At 38.3% G+C, this 19,041-nt stretch overlaps 1 protein-coding gene and 1 long non-coding RNA gene across 2 annotated transcripts; one reads left to right on the forward strand and one right to left on the reverse strand.

Moving 5' to 3' along the window:
• Nucleotides 1–2,340: 2,340 nt before the first annotated feature.
• LOC122638943 lies at nt 2,341–3,667 on the reverse strand. The gene is made up of 3 exons (XM_043831795.1): nt 3,128–3,667; nt 2,603–2,672; nt 2,341–2,366 (listed from the first exon to the last, which is right to left on the reverse strand). Exons 1-3 carry the CDS (start codon nt 3,665–3,667, stop codon nt 2,341–2,343), a joined length of 636 nt encoding a protein of 211 aa, XP_043687730.1.
• A 7,527-nt stretch (nt 3,668–11,194) lies between these two features.
• LOC122638553 lies at nt 11,195–18,523 on the forward strand. The gene is made up of 3 exons (XR_006329478.1): nt 11,195–11,336; nt 12,529–12,579; nt 18,451–18,523. It is a non-coding gene; the product is annotated as an uncharacterized LOC122638553 (long non-coding RNA).
• The last annotated feature ends 518 nt before the right edge of the window (nt 18,524–19,041 follow it).

Below are 19,041 nucleotides of genomic sequence, written 5' to 3' on the forward strand. Positions count from 1 at the left end.
AAGCATTTCACGAGAATGGGAAGTTCCTATTGGAATTTATCAATCTCATGTTGGCTGTAAACATTTCACAGGAAGTTGTTGAATCAAAGCAGGATTTTGAGAGAATTACCATCCTTATATGCGCCAACTTGACAATACCTCGGAGGTACAGTCTTCCCATTTCTTGTGTCCCTTTTGGCATCAAGTAATTACACTCAGAAATTAGTAGCCCTGTTTTTCTATTAGAATTATAACCTGATGAATTTGATGGCTTTCAGGCAGCTCTACAAGCTCCAAGAGTTCTGAATCTCAACAGCAACAAGTATTTCTTTGGACCATATGATGAGGACCCTCTTCTCTGATTCTTCTAAGCTAATAATTTCAGTTTCTACTAAAAAGCTAGATACCTTCATTTAAGAATTGTTATCAATTGTTTTTTTATTATAGGGACGATTTGTTTCTGGAGCCAATTAGATCTAGTAGCTTAATGAATTTGAACCAAATGAGTTGTAAATATGGGTACTGACACATTTAGGATGTTTGTGTAATAGTATTCTATTCTTGAAAAAAACATTGTATTTGTCATTTTTTGAAATGTAAGTTGTACATTCTTGAGTGTATGTGATGATGTTTTTCTCCTATTTTGAATTGTAGATGTATTTATAGGAATTTATTTTATAAATGAAAATAATTTTTTTTTAAATGTTATATTTATTTACAACGGAATTTTATTTCCGTCGTATAAACACAATTGTAAGCAATGAATGGGTTATATACACTTTATTTTAAGCGATGGTATTTATTAAGCATCATATATAATATATATTTTATGCGACATTTTTTTTATTCCGTTACATAGACGTTATTTTAAGCGACAAAATTTTATTGCCGTTGTAAAAAGTACAGAACTAATGTTGGACATTTTTCTGTCGTATATAGTTACGATGGAAGTCTACTCGACGAACGTGCGATGAAAAATGACCATCGCAAATGTACTATTTACTATGGAAATTATTTTTTATGATGGAAAATTTTCGTCGCAAAAGGCCAGATTTGTTGTAGTGAGGAAGGTCTAAATCAGATGGAGGGGAAGGAATGCCAATCGATTGAGGAGGATGAATCTCAGGGTGTGGATCTGGATCCGAAGAGGACTCTTGGCAGGTCTTCTTTCCTTTACTCTGCCAGCTTTCACCTTTTTGTACTTAAGGTGGTAATCCTTCTCCTTCTCATTACCAGAACCACTTTCAACCAATTTAGTATTCCCACCTGATTGATCATCAGTATTAGCCACATCCACAGTCTTGTGTTTCCCAATGTCAAGCATAAAAGGAGAGATAGAGAGAGGAGGATGAAGGAAATGAAACAGCCTGTTCACTTCCACAATTCTCCCCCTGAAGAGGATGTTGAGAAGGAGTAAAGAAGAGATAGATTCAAGAAAAGTGATATCTTTGGAGAGAAGGCATTGACGAGAAGAATGATGATAACACTTGTATCCTTTGGAAGTAGAAGAATACCCAAGAAAGAGACACTTGAGAGCTTTGGGATCAAGTTTAGTGCGATGAGGTTTGTTGACATGCACATAACAAACATAGCCAACAACTTTGGGAGGAAGAAAGAAAGCAAAAACCGGTGGAGATAAGGTTTCTAAGGGAGATTTGGAGTCAAGGAGTTTGGTAGGCATGCGATTTATGAGAAAAGAAGCAGTGAGAAGAGCTTCAGACCAGAAGGTCTTAGGAACATGCATGCCAAAGAGAAGACTCCAAGTGACCTCCAATAAATGGCGATTTTTCCTCTTAGCTACCCCATTTTGTTGGGGGTGTGTCAACACACGCTAGCTAATGGATAATGCCATTGTCAGTAAAAAAGGTTTGGAGGCCACCAAACATATACTCCCCCCCTTTATCAGAGTGAACAATTTTGATTTAAATATCAAACTGAGTAAGAATAATCTGATAAAAATTCTTAAATGCATCACAAACATCATTTTTATGCTTCAGAAGAACAGTCCAATTAGCACTAGAAAAATCATCAATAAATGAAATAAAGTAACGATAACCAAATAAAGAGGTAGTAGGGGAAGGTCCCCAAACATTAGTATGCACAATATGAAAACGAGAAGCAAATGAACGACATTGTTTGGCAAACATGCATGGTTCACATTGAAAAATATGAAAAGAAGCAATAAAAGAAAATAAGTGAGGTAATTATTTCCTCACTACAACAAAAGATGGGTGGCCAAGAAGACAATGCCATAACATAACAGACTCCACAGAACTACTATCATTACGTCCACACACATAGGACTGAGTTGTGGGCAAAAAAGGTTCAAACAGATACAGGCCTTGCTCCACATGACCACTGCTAATAATCCTCTTCATCACCAAATCCTGAAATAGACAATGAGAAGGAAAAAAAGTGACACAACAGTTCAGAGATTTAGTCAAATGACTCAGAGATAAAAGATTAAGAGTAAGGTTAGGGACATGAAGAATAGAGGTAAGAGAAATGGATGATGTAACAGAGATGTTGCCCTTATCAGAGATGGAGGAAAGGGAGCCATCAGCTACCCTAACCTTATCCTTACCTAAGAAAATGGTATAGAAATCATAATAATGGGATGTACCAGTCATGTAATCAGTGGCACCAAAGTCAATGACCCATGACTGGGCTGCTGTAGAAGCTAAGGTGGAGACCTACAAAGCAGAGGGATGAAGAGGAGTTAGCCACTGTGGGTGCAGGAGATGTGCTGCTGTGACATGACCCTGCGAAACACTGCATCTGCCAAAGTGGAGTCATCCTGTGTAGCATCTGCCTCAGTCATAATAGAGTGTGCTCCTTGGGCCCCCCCTCTATGGCCACCACGAGCACCACCTCGTGTACCAGGAGTACGACCATGAAGAGTCCAACACCTATCCTTGGTGTGCCTAGATCTCCCACAATGATCACATTGAACCTGTCTTTGCCACCTCCACTAGCACCACCTGTCTCTATTGCTATGTCTTCCCCATGAGTAGGCCCCCTGGCCTCTTCCACCTCCACGGGTGTCCCAAAAAGAGAAAGAATTGAGAGTTGACCTCTCAAGAGATGATGTTGGTGTTGGTTCCATAGCAACACGCTGAGTCTCCTCACTCTATAAGTAGCTACAAACCTCATCAAGAAATGGAAAAGGGGACCGGCCCAAAATCTGGAGCCTGATTGGTTCATAATCAGGATTCAGACCTCCAAGTAAAGTGAAGACACACTCCTTTTCAAGAATGTGATGTACCTTTGCTTCATCCTCTGGGTTAGTCAATTGAAGATCCCTGTAGTGGGCATACTCCTCCAAAAGACTAATGTAAGCATTATAGTATTTAGAAATGCTTCTATCACCTTGCCTCATTGAATTAATTTTTTGGTGAAGTTGATAAACCTTGGTAGAGTCACCTACCCTGTCAAAGGTCTGGGAGATACTGTCCCAAATTGCCTTGGTTGTTTCCTTTCGCATAAATCTTCTCCTGATCTCAGGCTTCACGGAGAAGATGAGCCATGTCATGACCGTAGAGTTCTCTGTCTCCCATTTTTCATAGGTAGGAGAACCATGCTCGGGGGCTTTAATAGTACCTGTAACATACCCAAGCTTCCCTTTGCTCCTAAGGGAAAGCTTCACTGAGTGTGACCAGCCCAAGTAATTAGTGTTATCAAGCTTCATAATCGAAATCTATGGATGTGTGTTCTCATAGACCAACTGAGGAGCCATTGGAGTGAGCTGTGAGTTAGCCGAGCCAAGTGTAGAAGTATCCGATGCTCTGGCACTTAATTATAAACAAGAGTACCAATAACAAATGGGGAGTGCACACTCAACCCAAACAAGGATCCCGACACAAAAAAGGATTCCAACAAGGAAGAAAACAAGTAAAAACTGGATAAACCTTCACACTAACCCCTTCCAAGAAGCAAAATCAGCATGAACAAGCTCCAAGACCTCAAATAGAGGTATCCATAATCACTCCTTAACCAAGAAAAAAGGGCCATTGTACTCTAAAGACAAGAACAAGAGAGTTGCAGCACTATCGGGTTTACCTGGGCAGAACAGAATCCCATGAAACTGAGCTATGCTCAAAAGAACTTAGCAACCAGCAAGAGGGAACACAAGAGGCATGAAGGGGATCTAAATACGATCCTAGTGAGCTGCTCCATACATGCTGAGATGTAGACAAAACAAGGTTTGCAACTGAGAACTGGCAGAAACCCTAGCTGAGTCTTGGTTGTCTTCAAACTCCATGGAAATTTCAATGCAGCTCAAATAACTTCCTCCATCATTGAAATAGGTTGTGTAGAACCTTTCTCAGACCTTTTCAGCAAGCTTTCTTTACATGGGGTCCTCTTCCTTGGAATCCCTTGAGTTTTCGGATTCCAAAGAAATTAATGCGACTCTCAAACCAGTAGCTCTAATACCAAGTTGAATTTTAGGTTAGAAGAGTAAGTTGGAAGAGGAAAACAAGATGGGGGAGACAGTAGAAGAGAGGAGAGGCAAGAGACAAGGAGAAAGAAGGGAGAATATTTCAGTTGTAATGTCTTGTGTTGGAGATTATTCTCTCCACGCCTATATTACTCCAATAACAACTCTAAACTTATTACATCCAACCTCCTTAGGGAGGTAAAAGGTAAAAAGAAGAAAAAAAATTACATAATAAGGGAACTAGATAAGGTCCAGTTCCTAAAGTACTAGAACATAGATTCTAATAACTCTAACAGTAAAAAGGTCCAATCTGATAAATGATCTTTTTATAAGATGTTTATCACATAATTACAGAACCATATTATAAACAATTTCGAATTGTAATTAAGAAGCAAATCTAGTGTTTTATTTCTCTAATACGATTCGAGACAAAATGAGGAATGCCACTCAATATAGGGAGCATATTCCTTTGCCCCTCATCTAACATGCAATATTTATTTCGAGAAGATTTTTGGTGAATTGGATTTTCTTTGTTTTCTGATCTTGTTTTAGCCAGCCACATGATATATCTACTAATATCTACATATTTAGGTCTTCTTTATCTATCAAGTTGGTATGGGCCCATATCTATCCAAATAACAAAATGAGGAATGCCACTCAATATAGGGAGCATATTCCTTTGCTCCTCATCTAACATACGATATTTATTTCGAGAAGATTTATGGTGAATTGGATTTTCTTTGTTTTCTCATCTTGTTTTAGCCAGCCACATGATATATCCACCTGTATCTACATTTTTAGGTCTTCTTTATCTATCAAGTTGGTATGGGCCCATATCTATCCAAATAAGTTCTAAATTGTTTACCTTATTCCTTCTATAATTGTAATAATAATTACGTAAGGTTTTATGGACGGGCTCACCCATATGGAATACATATTCAAAATAAGTTTTAGTTTTTCAAGTTGGTATGGGCCCATATCTATCCAAATAAGTTCTAAATTGTTTACCTTATTCCTTCTATAATTGTAATAATAATTACAAAAGGTTTTATGGACGGGCTCACCCATATGGAATACATATTCAAAATAAGTTTTAATTTTTTTTTTTTTACTTTATTCATTCTTTGATTGCAATGATTGATATCAAAGAAGACTTTTACCAAATCTCATCAAAAAAAAAAAAAAAAAAGATATCAAATAAGACAAAAGATTTTAGGACCCACCCATATGGAAAAATTGGACACGCACATCTATTTTTACTATCAACAAACTCCTTTATAGTTAAAATTTAGGGAAAAGTATCTCTAAGTCTAAGACGTTTCTTACGCCTTTTCACATAGGCTAAAAGGTCGTAGAACGTACGCACAAATATTTTGACGTTACGTTCTTCAACTGAAAACCGTTGATTTAATTCCATCCAATCTCAGTCATTGAACTACTAACCTAAGACTGGCTGCAACCATTCTCTCCCCTCTGCGTCTCTCCATCCCCCAATCCACCCTCTTCCTCTCCCCTCCACCACGAACGAACAACACCCTTCCCCTACCTTCTCTCTCCCTCTCCTCGCCTCATCAATCGAGTTTATTCCCTATTTCTATCGGTTTTGATTGAATCTACTTTATTAATTTTTTTTTTTGCTTCCTCTGGATGCGAGTTTCTTCGCTGTTATGAGATTTTGGTTTTCTCTTATTCTGTTCGTTTTTAGAGTGTGAAGGGATATGATTTCTGAGTGAGAGCTCTGTGCTCTTTGATCTATGTTTGGGTCTTAAGGAGATGATTACAGATGGAATAGATCGTATTCGAAAATTATGGCTAGCTACTAAGCCTATTTTAGGAGATTCTTACTCGATCCGAGGTGCGGTCTCTGTGATTATTGTAGTTCAATCACATTTGCAATAGTTTCTGAAAGAACATTAACACTGAACCCAAATACCCTTTCTTTACCCCAACATCTTTCCGCCAAGTAGAGGATTTTTCTGCATAGTTGCGTGAGTTGGTGAAGACTTCTACATGATTTGTGACTTCTGGATTTTCCAGCGAAGAGGCGAGCTTCATCGGTGACTCCATTGACGATGAAAACGATGAGATAGAAAATTTACTGCAAGACTCCATTCAATCTTGGCATTGATGAGGAGTCTATTCTGGAGGTGCAAATGCAGGAGTGGGTCAGATTCATGGATGATCAAAATGAATCAACGTTACCAGCATGCACTTGCAAAAGGGAGTCCATGGAATGGCTTAGGCACTGATCGTGAGGCACTGATGATGAACCTCAACTTGTCCAAGACCCAAGTAATGGTTGGAGCTTGCAACCAAAAAACATCCCTCGTCGCATCCAACAGCCACATTAAAACTTACTTTAATGGAGCTATGAGGCGTGGGGGGTGACAGAGCGGGGGGAATCGAGATGGATTGGAGAGAAAGAGGGCTGGGAAAGATTGAATCATAGCAGCGGCAAAAGTGGCCATGAACCCTTCATCGTAAAAACCAGGAACCGATGACAAAAGAAAATCAATTGATGGCTCAGATTAATTTTATGCCAAATGTACGGTTAATATAATAAAGACGAGAAAATAAGTTCGGAAGACTTCCGTCCTGGACGCTACCACCCACCCTTTCACATATTCATTTTTTATTGCTTCTCTCTCTTTCTCTCTCTCTCTTTAAAAATAATAAAAATTCTGAAAAAAAATCTTTACTTTGTGATGTTTTCTATACTTTTTCACACGGCACCATGAGATGATGCTTCTACCCCTTAAGTAAATACCCAACATGCTCAACCATTCTCCTAAAATTTATATATCAATCTAAATATTCTCCATGGACAAACCGACATCCTCAATGGATTGTTCGTGTTTTGTTTCAAAACATCTAGATTCGTTGAATGTGATTATACTTAAAACTCAGTGCAATCATTAAACTTAAAAGTCTCACTATTACAAAATGTGTGATAAAGACATGGCAATAAATGTATAATTCATGGACAAAGTTGGCTATTAGACTACTTACGATATGTCTCATCAGAGTAATATCAAATAAGACAAAAGGTTTTAGGACCCACCCATATGGAATAAACGGGCATGCACATCTATTTTTACTATCAACAAACTCCTTTATAATGTTTACCCAAAAAAAAAATTCCATTATAATTAAATTTTAGGGAAAAATATCTCCGAGTCTGATGTTTCCTAGGTTTCTCACATATTCATTTTTTATTATTTCTCTCTCTCTTAAAAAATGAATAAAAATTATGAAAAAAGATCTTTACTTGATGGTGTTTCCTATGCCATCTCACAAGAACCGTTAGAAGACAACTCTACCCCTTGGGTAAAATACCCAGACATGCTCAATCATTCCCCTAAAATTTATAAAGCAATCTAAATATTCTCCATGAACAAACCGACGTCATCATTGGATTGTTCGTGCTTTGTTTCAAAACATTTAGAGTCATTGAATGTGATTATACTTGGGGGGAAATTTCTTAGATCTACTAGATTAAAAAAAAAAAAGATTTACAAAACTAGAAAGTAAAACTTATATTTTACATTTGCAAGTTATACTGGATTTACCTAATCCCTATATGAGTATAAAAAGGTAAATGAAAAACCTAAAATACCCACAAGTCCCAACATCCTTCTCTCTCTCCTGTCTTCTTCTTCTTCCTCCTTTGACGGCAATCACTCCCTCGTCCCTGCAAACCTGCCCCGCACCTCTACCTCCACCTCCACCAGACCCACCCCCCCTCCCTCCCTCTCCCAATCTCTTCGACTCTTCTTCTACCCACTCCCTTCCCCGCAAATCTTCCCCACCCCTTTCCATCCCTACAAATCTGCTCCACTGGTAGAACTACTTCCTATTGGTGTGTTTTGTTTGTATCTTGGCTGTATGGCTCTTTGGTGTCTTCGTGTAATTGCAAGGAATGCTGACCATTGTTATAAAACACAATAGCATAGATGATATCAGGCTCTATGGATCTCATTCATCCCAAACCAATTTTGCTATTATGCGTCTATTAGAACAAATTAAGCATTTCAATTAAGACAATTTAATTTTCAGCATCACTATATATCCAGATAAAAAACAAAGAATTACAGAACATCAAAGAGGTTTGAAGAGGGCACACTTATTCACAGATTTCAAAGTCAGTTTGAATTTTGAGAATCGATTTTCTTCATTTTAAGTTTAAGAAAAATAGGTAAAACGAAACACGGAGAAATGTTCTATGAATCATTCACGCATGGCTGTCCAAACCACATGGGAAGGACACCGCCTGTCAACACCACCAACACCAGTTATTTGCAGAAGAAAAGGGCTGAGGCGGCCTAGGGGAAGCACCTTTCAACTTTTTTTTTTGTTGGTATGTAAATAAAGCCGTAGGTTTGGTTGTGGCTCTCCCCATGGGTGTCAATTAGACGTGTAGTAATGGGGTGGTGTGGGACTGAGGGGTGGGATTGCCAAGGAGGGGGAGGAGGGAGGAGGGAAGAGGGAGTGGTTACTCGTCCAAGGAAGAAGAAAAGAGAAAATAAAAGGATGTGGGGGGTATTCTAGGTTTTTCCTTTATGTTTTTTTACTCATATGAGGATAGGTATATCTTTTCAACAGTATAACTTGCAAATGTAAAACATAACTTTTACTTTTCAGTTTTGTAAATCTTTTTTTAGTCCCGTAGATCTACGAAATTCCCCCTTATACTTAAATCTCAGTGCAAATCATTAAAACTTAAAAAGCCTCACCATAACAAAATGTGTGATAAAGACATGGCAATAAATGTATCAATTCATGGACAAAGTTGACAGGTAGACCACTTAAGATATGTCTCACCAGAGTTACATCAACCTCTCATGTTTTCCCATATGTTTTTCTTCACAATGTTTGGTAGGATCATCTCTCTTTCATGTTTTTTTTGAAGGTAGCAAAAGAAGATTTTATGGTAACCTTTCTACATCATATTCAATAGTTTAATGAACCAACAAAGTTGACCATTAAGTGTTTACACACCATGTGATTTGGTGACTATAATGCATCGATTATTTTTTCAACGGTCAAGATGGATAATGCTTCATCATTGATCCTTCTTAAGTATCTATAGATGAACCAGTTCCCATTCAAGAGATTCATTATTGGGAAAAAGAATGTTGTTTGGTTGTGTGCCCCTGCATTTAAACATAGGAGTGCTCAAACTTATTACCCCATTGTCTATAAAAAAAAAATTCCATCCATGTTGATGCCTCTATGCATGCTCTCTTTAGCCCCCATTCTAGTGTATGCCACATGGCCAGGAAATAATCTCTTGCCCTTCATTATTTTATCCATCTTTTACCACTTCCTCCGTAAATTTTGTTAGGGACTAGAATGGAAGAGATGATTGCGATTAATTTCAAGATCATATTGGAAGATCTTGTTTGGGACATATGCATAGTTTAGCCCCCACACTGGTGTAGACCACGTGACCCAGCAGCGATCTCTTGCCCTTCATTTTTTTATCCATCTTTTACCACCTCATCTATATAGATTTTGTTGCGTCAAGAAATCGTCGAGAGGTCCTGCGAGTGCCGTCACCTGCAAGTGGACCAAGGGGTCAACAGAGAGAACCGGTGTGGTTCTAGCCTAGGGCTCTCCGATGCCAAAGTTAGATCTCCTGGTGCAAATAGATGAATAGTGATTATTCAGTATGAGTTTAGATGTCCCCTGATGGGGTTGTGTACCTTGCCTTTTATAGTAGTGTATGACGGTGTGGAGAGTCCCAGTTTGATGGCGATTGTGCCGTTGAGTGGATAGAGGCCCTGGGTAACGGGGCTCTATCCTGATTGATCATCTCCCCGCGGGAAGGAGTGTCCTAGTGGTATCAAGATCCTTGGTGGATAGATACCCGCGTGTGGTGATAACGTCATTGGTGCTTGAATCCGTCTGGGTGATGTGACTTCTAAGCGGTGGCCTAGAGTCCTGGTGGTGACATGAGTCTGTAGCGATATGATCGGGTCATAGGTGAGTAGCCCCGATGTTCGTGCCCCTCACGTCTGTGCCCACGATGCCGTGCCTGGGTGCAGGCCGCTCCTGGGTGTGGCCACGCCTTGGTGAGGCCGCGCCTGGGTGGGGCCGCGCCTGGGTGAGAGGCCGCCTGGGTGTGGCCGCGCCTAGGTGAGGCTGCGCCTGGGTGAGGTCGCGCCTGGGTGCTGGGACCCCGGTTCGTTCCCCTTGGTTCTGGAGTGGGTCGCCCTGTGACACATGGCGGCCGCTGATTGGCCTGGTGAATATTGGATGTATCAGATTTTGTTGGACACTAGAAGTCTAGAATGGAAAGAGGTGACTGCGAAAATTTCAAGAGCATATTGGAAGATCTTGTTTTTTTTTTTTTTGGTTAAAGAAGATCTTGTTTGGGGACATATGTATATATAGTTTAGTTTGGGTCCACTTTCAATAATTTTTGATCTTTTTGATTTTGTTAAATTGAACCAAACCAAACCCTTTTCTTAAGTACAGCAGTACATGTGGATATACTTTTCCTGTACCTGAAAATAATAATAATAATAAACGAAGGTAAACTTTGAACATTTGACCACAAGTTTTCCTGAAATCACTAAAATGCCCCCAATATAAGCAGAAAACTTTCCACTTAGAAACACCCTTGTCAGCCTTCCCCCAAGATCTGCTCTACTTCATCCACAGAAGAGAGAAGTGAAATTAATTTCCAAAACACTCCTTTTTCGAGCCAAAAACCTTTCTCGAGTCTCACCCTTCGCAGTCACAAACACAGAGAAAGAGAGGGAGAGAGAGAGCGAGCGGTGTATCTGTTCAGATGCTTTGGTGGGAGATGTTGTTTGCAATGGAGAGAGGTCGTTGCTTTCCAAAGTTGTTAACATCTGTCCATATCGCTCTTGGCTGTGTCGATGTTGCTATCGCTGCTCTTGCATTCTCTCAGGTTTGTTTTTTGAATTTCGAACTTCTCCTTTGGTTTCTATTTCGCTGGGATCGTATTTTGTTCTCGTTGGCCAATGTGATTATCACCTTCATTTTCTGGATTAAGTTTTGTTTCTTTTATGTCTGATCAACTGAAGAATCAGAATATCTATATGAGAATTCGGTATGTGAAATGAGTTCTTGAGGCTTTGAATCCGACAATGGTGTGCATTTTTGGTCTAGGGAAGATTTTTGCGTTTCAAGATGGAGTTTTAATTATGGTCTGTGGTTACGGAGAAATATGTGGTTTGATGATTGATGAGGATGCTTGGGGAACTCTTAGGGTAGGCTAATTGGTTAAACTTGTGGTTGTTTCGTTTCTACACGGCGTGAGAGAGATGTTTTGTTAGCATTAATAAGTCTGATGTCTTGGTTGAAAACGTAGTATATGATTCCCTTCGTTTTGAGTTCTTCTTGTTTCTGTTTATGCGTATTTTTTTTTTGCTTTCTCATTTGGGGGTGGGGGGTGGAGAGAAGGATCCACGTGTTGAGTTGCAGGTTTGTAGACTTTGGTTGGGAGTGCACCTCAACAACCTCGTTCACTCTATCACTGAGATTTTTTATGGATTAATTTATCTGTTGGGAAATGTTATCACAAAGCTAGGAAGTCAGACAACCATCCATTAATATATGTAATACTGTGATTGAACTTTTTACTGTACCAATTGGGTTACTTTTCGAAACTACCAGCTTCATGGTTAAAATATCATTATGTTGGCAGTGCACGGAAGATTTAGTTTAGTTATTACTGACTAAATTAGATGTCTTAAAGACCAGAAAAAATGTCCAGGTTATACTTGCTTTTCATTGGATTTAAAAGCCTAAGTATTTTCAGTTATCTATGGATGTCTTCTGGTGTTTTGTTCTTCAATTATCTTTTTCCCTTTTCATTTGTTTATTTTTGGATTGCTTAGTTATTTTGACATTGATTGCATGCCTGCAGTAATATTTTTATATTGGAGTCTGAGCTGCTGCTTCTTCCACTTCTATTGCTTCTGCAGTGATTTGTTGAACTTGTGTTCATTTTCTTTTAATTTCAAACTTAAAATGAATTTGTGAAAGCTAATGCATGATACTTATGTTGAGATATATTGATCATGAAACATGAATGTTACATGTTACCAAACAATAATGATGTTAACTTTGTTGAACAGTTGATCAGGATCCACATTCGGAATCATCAAGTAGGCTGGACACGCCAAAAAGTAAATGATATGTTTCTTGTACTTTCCTCACTTGACTTTTTAGTCACTTTATTTGTATTTTGCAGAGTAAAACTGATATCTGTTTTGCCATATATTGTTCACTACTATGTAATTTTCTTTTTAAGATAAGAAACAACAAATTCAAGGATATAATGAGCACTATGACCTGACAAACATGAAAATAAACTTGCAATCAATAAATTAAATACAAAATAAAAGAGACAAACTCTGGCAGAGGTATAGAGGAATTCCCTGAACTCCGATGAAGCCTAGAAGCTCTGTGCATGGACAAAGAAACACCAAGTCATTTGCAGATCTCCGCATCCTGTTTAACAAGCCGTTCACCTGGGACGCAAGGGATCTGCTATCCCTAATGACATGGGTAAAGTGGTAAACATCCAAGGCTTCTTTGTAGAAGACCCAGTACATGTAATGACAGTTGTCGAATTTCCTTCTTCTATTATGTTGTTGATTCCCTTTCTCACTACAAACTCCAACCCCATTCGAGCAGTTCATTACTATTAAAATCAACGTTTGCAATTATAACTAGTGGCTAAAATGTCATGGTAGTGCCAGAAGGACTGCCGCATCAGGCATGGGACTTATTATGACTAGTCTTATATGCCATGGAAAATTTGCGAGGCGTAGGTATTTGATTGGGATGACAGGAAGACTATTTTTGAGATTTGCACTCCCTCTCTTACATACGTGAGGCTGAATACGGAACCCCAAAAAAGAAAGATTGGATGGAACTGAGGGACTGGTATTAGTGATACTGTTTATGTTTTAATTATTTCCTAATGGTTTAATTTTCCCGGGGTCAGTTTATGCATGGTGCACAATGTTTTGGTTATGAAATGTCTGTTGATGTTGATTTGGTTTAATTTTACCAGGATCTTGAAGAAATAAACGAAGGGGGGACACCCAGTGTAGGAACCCTTTCCCACATGCCTGCTATAACTGCCCCATGGCAGCTAGGTGCCCAAACTTAGTGGACATGTCTTCTCCCATCAACCAGTCATTTGTTAAGTTGCAGACTCAGTTGAAGATCTAATGCCTCCATGTGTCATTAATTGTTTGAATAGCAGGGACTTCTGCAAAACAGGGGGAAAAGCTCCATATATAGTGGGCCATATTGTTAAGAGGAGTTTCCAAAATGGAAATGTGGCATATCCAAGGAATTGTATATCCATCATATGGTTAAAATTCCAAATCATCTTGTCCATGTTGGCAGAAAATATAGGGTGTGTCAGGAAGGGTTCCTCCAATGGATGTGTAGGAACCTTTTCCATAAACTGGTTGATTTTTTTTCTCCCTAGAAAGTGGGGTAAAAAAAGACACCACACAGCAGGAAAAAGATGGATCACACCCTAGAGTAGCACTGAACCTGGACCGTGGTTACTGGTGCTGGATAGCCCCCCCCCCCCCCAAATAAAAAAAAAAAGAAAAGAAAAGAAGAAAAAAACTAACCTAGTTTCTTGAAAGAATCTGAAAGATTGAACTAAAACTGCTCCAGCCAGTAAATTTTCTCTGGACTTGCAGATGTGGAGGCCCACACTGATTCAGTCCAACCAAGACATAGCCAAGGAAATTCTGGCCGAACTATTTTAACAAATATATGGCTTCTGTTTGTACTTTTAAGAATCAGGCCAGTGAGTTGTGATTTGGGTGGTGAACGGAAATTGACAAAGGTTTTAATGAATTTGTATCTAATGTCTGGTGGATTAAACTAATTGGATATTAGAGTTCAAACTGAAGGTGAACTATAAGGTTTTAGGTATTAAAAGTGAAATTATAGCTTGTACTAAAATTAGGTCAGGAACTGGGGTTCCGGAAAGAGAAATTAGGGTAGGGTTTGAATTGGTTCAATTGGTGAAGGTTTATGGTACAGGAGACCCTAAACTAATTGTGAAGCTGCAAGGGATTTTTATTTCTGTTGAAGTTATTTTATGATTCAGATAAGGTTTCCCCATTTGGGCAGCAACAATAGACTGGTAAAGATGGGCTGTCAGGTGTATATTAGGTTAGTTTGTTAGGAATTTTTTGGAAGCTATGGTGGAGGGTGGAGCAACCAATTGGAGGTTGAATAGCAAGTAAATGGAGAATTTGCAGAAACTAAAAGAGGTACACCACTACCACATCCCCCCCCCCATCCCACCCCCCCCCCCCCCCCCCCGCCAAAAAAAAAAAGAAAAAAAAAGAAAAAAAGAAAAAAAGGAGGAGACCAGTAGGACAAATTCTACTTACTAGTTTGCTCTAGAAATCCATGAAGAATTTGATGAGACATGATAGAGCATGGCATCCCAAGCATGAAATAAAGAAAAGTTCACTTAGAGAGTAGGATTAGAGGAGACTCCAAAACTAAACTGACCAAAAGTTAGGCAGCCAAACACTGTAAAATAAGACAAACCAACAGTTATCAGACGTGGATATTAGGGCAGAATTATCAATATAACCCTTATACTGGAGGGAAGTTGAATATAGCAGAAACCAATAGCATATGGGCCATAATGATGCCATCATCCCATATTTGGAATTGCTTCATGTCCTAGGTGGGTCGAACAAGACATATCTTTGCTGGTCTTGTCCATCATGCCCAATTCACTTAATATCCATTTGAGTGACTTCAGAAAATAGTGTTACAGAGCAACAATAATACGGAAGAAAGAAGAGGAAGAAGAATCTGAACTCCTAGGAAAGGATTCCGTTCAACTGATACAAGGGCTGATCGGTAATTGATTAAATGCTAATATGAGACAAACTGATGCTAATATAAATACGGGACAGAGAATTAGGAAGTACTGAGAGCAGAAGCAAACACTATGTAATTGAATTGAGAATAAGAGTGCAAAACCTCAGAATCAATTAGAAGGGATTATGAAGATCGCTGAAACTAAAAGAGTCCCATATGTTGACTAAAGTTTTAGTATTGGCAGAACTGGACATAGGAGAATAGCTGATTGTAGAAGAGAAGAATTGAAGAACACAGGGAATCCACCTAAATAGAAAGGAATTTCTCCTCCAAACCATGAATCCACAGAGCTGTGCTATAGCTGTTGCTTGGCTGAACAAACTCAACTCAACTCAGCCTTATCCCAACTAAATGGGGTCGGCTCCACATCTAGAATTTTCATAAATTTACATATACAACATATATTACTATTAAGAGTGAATTTCTTATTATTTAGATATTTAGATTAAAAAAAATTAAGGATAAGAAGCTTGAAAAAGAAGGATTGGGTTGCGCCATATATATGAAAGAGTACACAATAATAATGTATTTGGAGACTCAAATTCCATGTCAGGGTCTAATAATGAACTGATTAGTTGAAATTTTTGTGAAAGATTCCTGTGAAAGGTTTCATTAACACCTAATCCATGTCGAGTAGATCTTGTTGTTGTGAGAATTCTTAATTTATAAATTTAGGGTGGGACTACTTAGAAATTAAATAAAAATTCTAACTGGAAGTCCCAATAGAAGTAGGCATAGTTGTCAAGGCGGCAAGGCGACCCAAGGCGGGGGAGGGGTGCCTAAGCGCTTAGGTGACAAGGCGCCCAAGTGTTATTTTTTATTTCCCCTCTTTTCTAACATTATTTAGTATGTTATACTATATAGCTTATATCTCCACATCAAGTCATCAAAAATCAATATTAAGTCACATAAATTCATCAAAAATCAATATTAAGAGCTGAAGAAGCAAGCTATTGGAAGTTTGAAACAATCAAAACATACAGTTGGTTTATACTGTTCTTGGTATTGGTCATTGTCATGGTATACCTAGTCTCACATTTGGTTTATATTGTTCTTAGAAAATATGATCTTATCTATAAGTAATTAAAATGCTCTCGATTTAGAGAAATGTTCTTGTACTCTGAGAAGTTTGACTAGTCAAATGATTTTATTTTTACCTTTGCTTAACTTTGATTTATATTGAAGGAGTTATGTTCCGGTCAAACCTTATTTGGTATGTGCGAATGTTGTCAAAACCGCTCTGAATGAATATATTTTTTTAGATATCAAAAGAAATGAATATTTTTACTGCTATTTTGCTTTTTAGCAATGTTTTACCATATTAAGATTTGAGAAAATCCCCAACATTAGAAAGTTGAAAATTTCACCTACCGCTGAAATTCCAATTTTTGTTCTTGAACTTGGGGGTTGACTTTTATCCTTTCGGAATTTTATTTTTTAAATATTTTTATTGAATTCAAATAGGAAGGTATTTGTTAATTTATGAATATGGAAAATGTTCTCTGTGTGGGGGGGGGGGGGGGAGAGGGGGCACCGAGCTATGCCCAGACACAGCGGGAGACGAAATGATCACCCTGCCCCCATGAAAAGCAGAAATTCTGCTCCCTGAGTTGCCAGCTCGTGCGCTATCGTTGGCTGCCGCGCGCACGTGGCCCCTGCGCTCCCCCACAGAGAACATTTTCCCTTATGAATAATATCTTGAGTAAATCAAAGCATTTACCTATATGATATTTGCATGAATAAGGGCCAAGGCATTCAATATCACTAAGGTAGACAACCGCCTAGACCTCAAAAATCTGCCTGGACGCCTAGGTGGCACCTTGACAACTATGGAAGTAGGAATCCTACAGGTAAATAACAAAAAAAAAAATAACAATTAAACAATAACTGAACTCTTAACTTGACAAACAATAAGAGAGGGTAGCGACAATAAGTGTCCCATGTGTGGGACCTAATAATCCTAAAGGCAGGGGATACCTGCCCATGAATGGACAGGGGCTATTGTGCCCTTTCTTGGGTCTTTCTTAGGCCCATGACCTACGTTACTAAGCTCTAAAATAGAAGCAATTACTGAACTAGCCATACTTCAAGGCTGCAAGTCCACTTAAATGAAAATTAGGAATTGAGGAGTAGGACTGAAACTTCGTAAGTAAAACTTAATTTAGTAAGAGATATGAAACCCTAAAAATAGTATCATAATGGACTTGAATTCTGTCAGTTTTTTGCCATTATATTTGGAATTAAACATTTCAGGGTTATTAGATAGACACTTGAATGATCTTATGATCTAACCATACCAAAATTAAGTTGGACAAGTTTTCACCTAAAGACAATTGCTCAAAACTTGGGAGGTGTTTCAGAAAAGCACCTGGATATGCTACCTTACAATGTGTTTGGTACCTATGCACCTTCTTGATTGACATTGTATTTCTGTGTAGTTTAAGTTATTTTGTCTGGTGAAAGGCAACAGAGTAATAATTGTACTGTATGATTTAAAATTGTTATTTAGATTTCTGCTTCCAATATGTTTTTCTTAGTCATTCTATGGATGTTTCTTATGTACCAGAGTGTGTCTATTTGTCATCATCCTCATCATTTGAACCTTTTTTTTTCCCCGAAAAAAAGAGAGTAGCTTTTACGAAGTATTTGGGGTCAACTATAGGGATTTTGTTCATCTGTTCTGTCTACTGATGACGATCTTATTCATATTGCATGGAAATCTAATCTAAGCATTTTGGTTCTGTTCTGCTTTCTTTCTCTTATTGTTATTCTAGGTTAATCCGTCTGTCTCTCACTTCTCTTATCCCTTCAACCACCTGTCTTCTCTCTCTCTCTCTTTTTGTAATATATTTTTCGAGAGTCTAGGTCCTGTATTCCCTGCACAAACCAGGTGATATGTTTCAGATTATGTTTTGCATCACTTTACCACCTTTATACTGACATTTTTTATGTTTGAGGTTTTGCACTTGCTCCTTTTTTTTGTGTGTGTGTGTGTGGGGGAGGGGGGGGGAGGGTAGAAACTGTCTTTTATGTATATGATCCATTTTCATGATCTAGAATTTATATTTTTAAATATGTTACTGTGGTTTTTGATGCAAGCAAGCAAATGTTTATTACAGGTATTCCATCTCATGATTGGCATTTCCAACCTAGGTAAGGTATTGTATGTTGAACTATGGAGATGGCATGTAAGATATTTAATCTATGTGTCTCTCTCTCTCTCTCTTTAAAAAAATTAACTGGCATTAAGTTTGATTCTTTTGGAATCCTCAATCACCCTGATTCAGATTTTGTCGAGTTTCTGATAGAGTAATAGTTCGTTATTAAATTTAATTTTTTTTGCTAAAATGATTCAAAAGATGCACGTTTGGAGCATTTTTGTATCCTCATATTTCTTAAAGATGATAATAATGTTGAACTTCATTGGTTAAGGGTAGCGTATAAGGATTATCGTCTTATATAATTTTGATATAAATTTCCTCCATTCTTTCTCCATATGAATGGAAACTGACAACGTTCAATATGTCTCTTTCTCCGTATGAATGGAAGCTAACAACATCCAATATGTCTTTCCATGAGAAAGTTGATTTGTTTATCTTATTTTGTTACTGGAATTGTTTTATAAAATGGAATTTGACACTCCTACCCCTCCCCCCCCCCCTCAGAAAAAAAAAAAAAGGGAGAAACATTGCACACGGCATGCTGCCCAT

The sequence above is a fragment of the Telopea speciosissima genome, chromosome 9, assembly GCF_018873765.1.
Source record: "Telopea speciosissima isolate NSW1024214 ecotype Mountain lineage chromosome 9, Tspe_v1, whole genome shotgun sequence".
In the NCBI taxonomy this organism is placed as follows: Eukaryota; Viridiplantae; Streptophyta; class Magnoliopsida; order Proteales; family Proteaceae; genus Telopea; species Telopea speciosissima.

What these genes read in the sequence shown, in the direction of transcription:
- LOC122638943 (XM_043831795.1), bottom strand. Translation starts at nt 3,667, where the DNA reads ATGAAGCTTGATAACACTAATTACTTGGGCTGGTCACACTCAGTGAAG. An exon ending in CTTTTCCATTTCTTGATGAG is followed by an intron (nt 2,673 to 3,127) that starts GTTTGTAGCTAC and finishes TCTGCTTTGTAG; the next exon opens with GTCTCCACCTTAGCTTCTAC. An exon ending in TGCCACTGATTACATGACTG is followed by an intron (nt 2,367 to 2,602) that starts GTACATCCCATT and finishes TGTCTATTTCAG; the next exon opens with GATTTGGTGATGAAGAGGAT.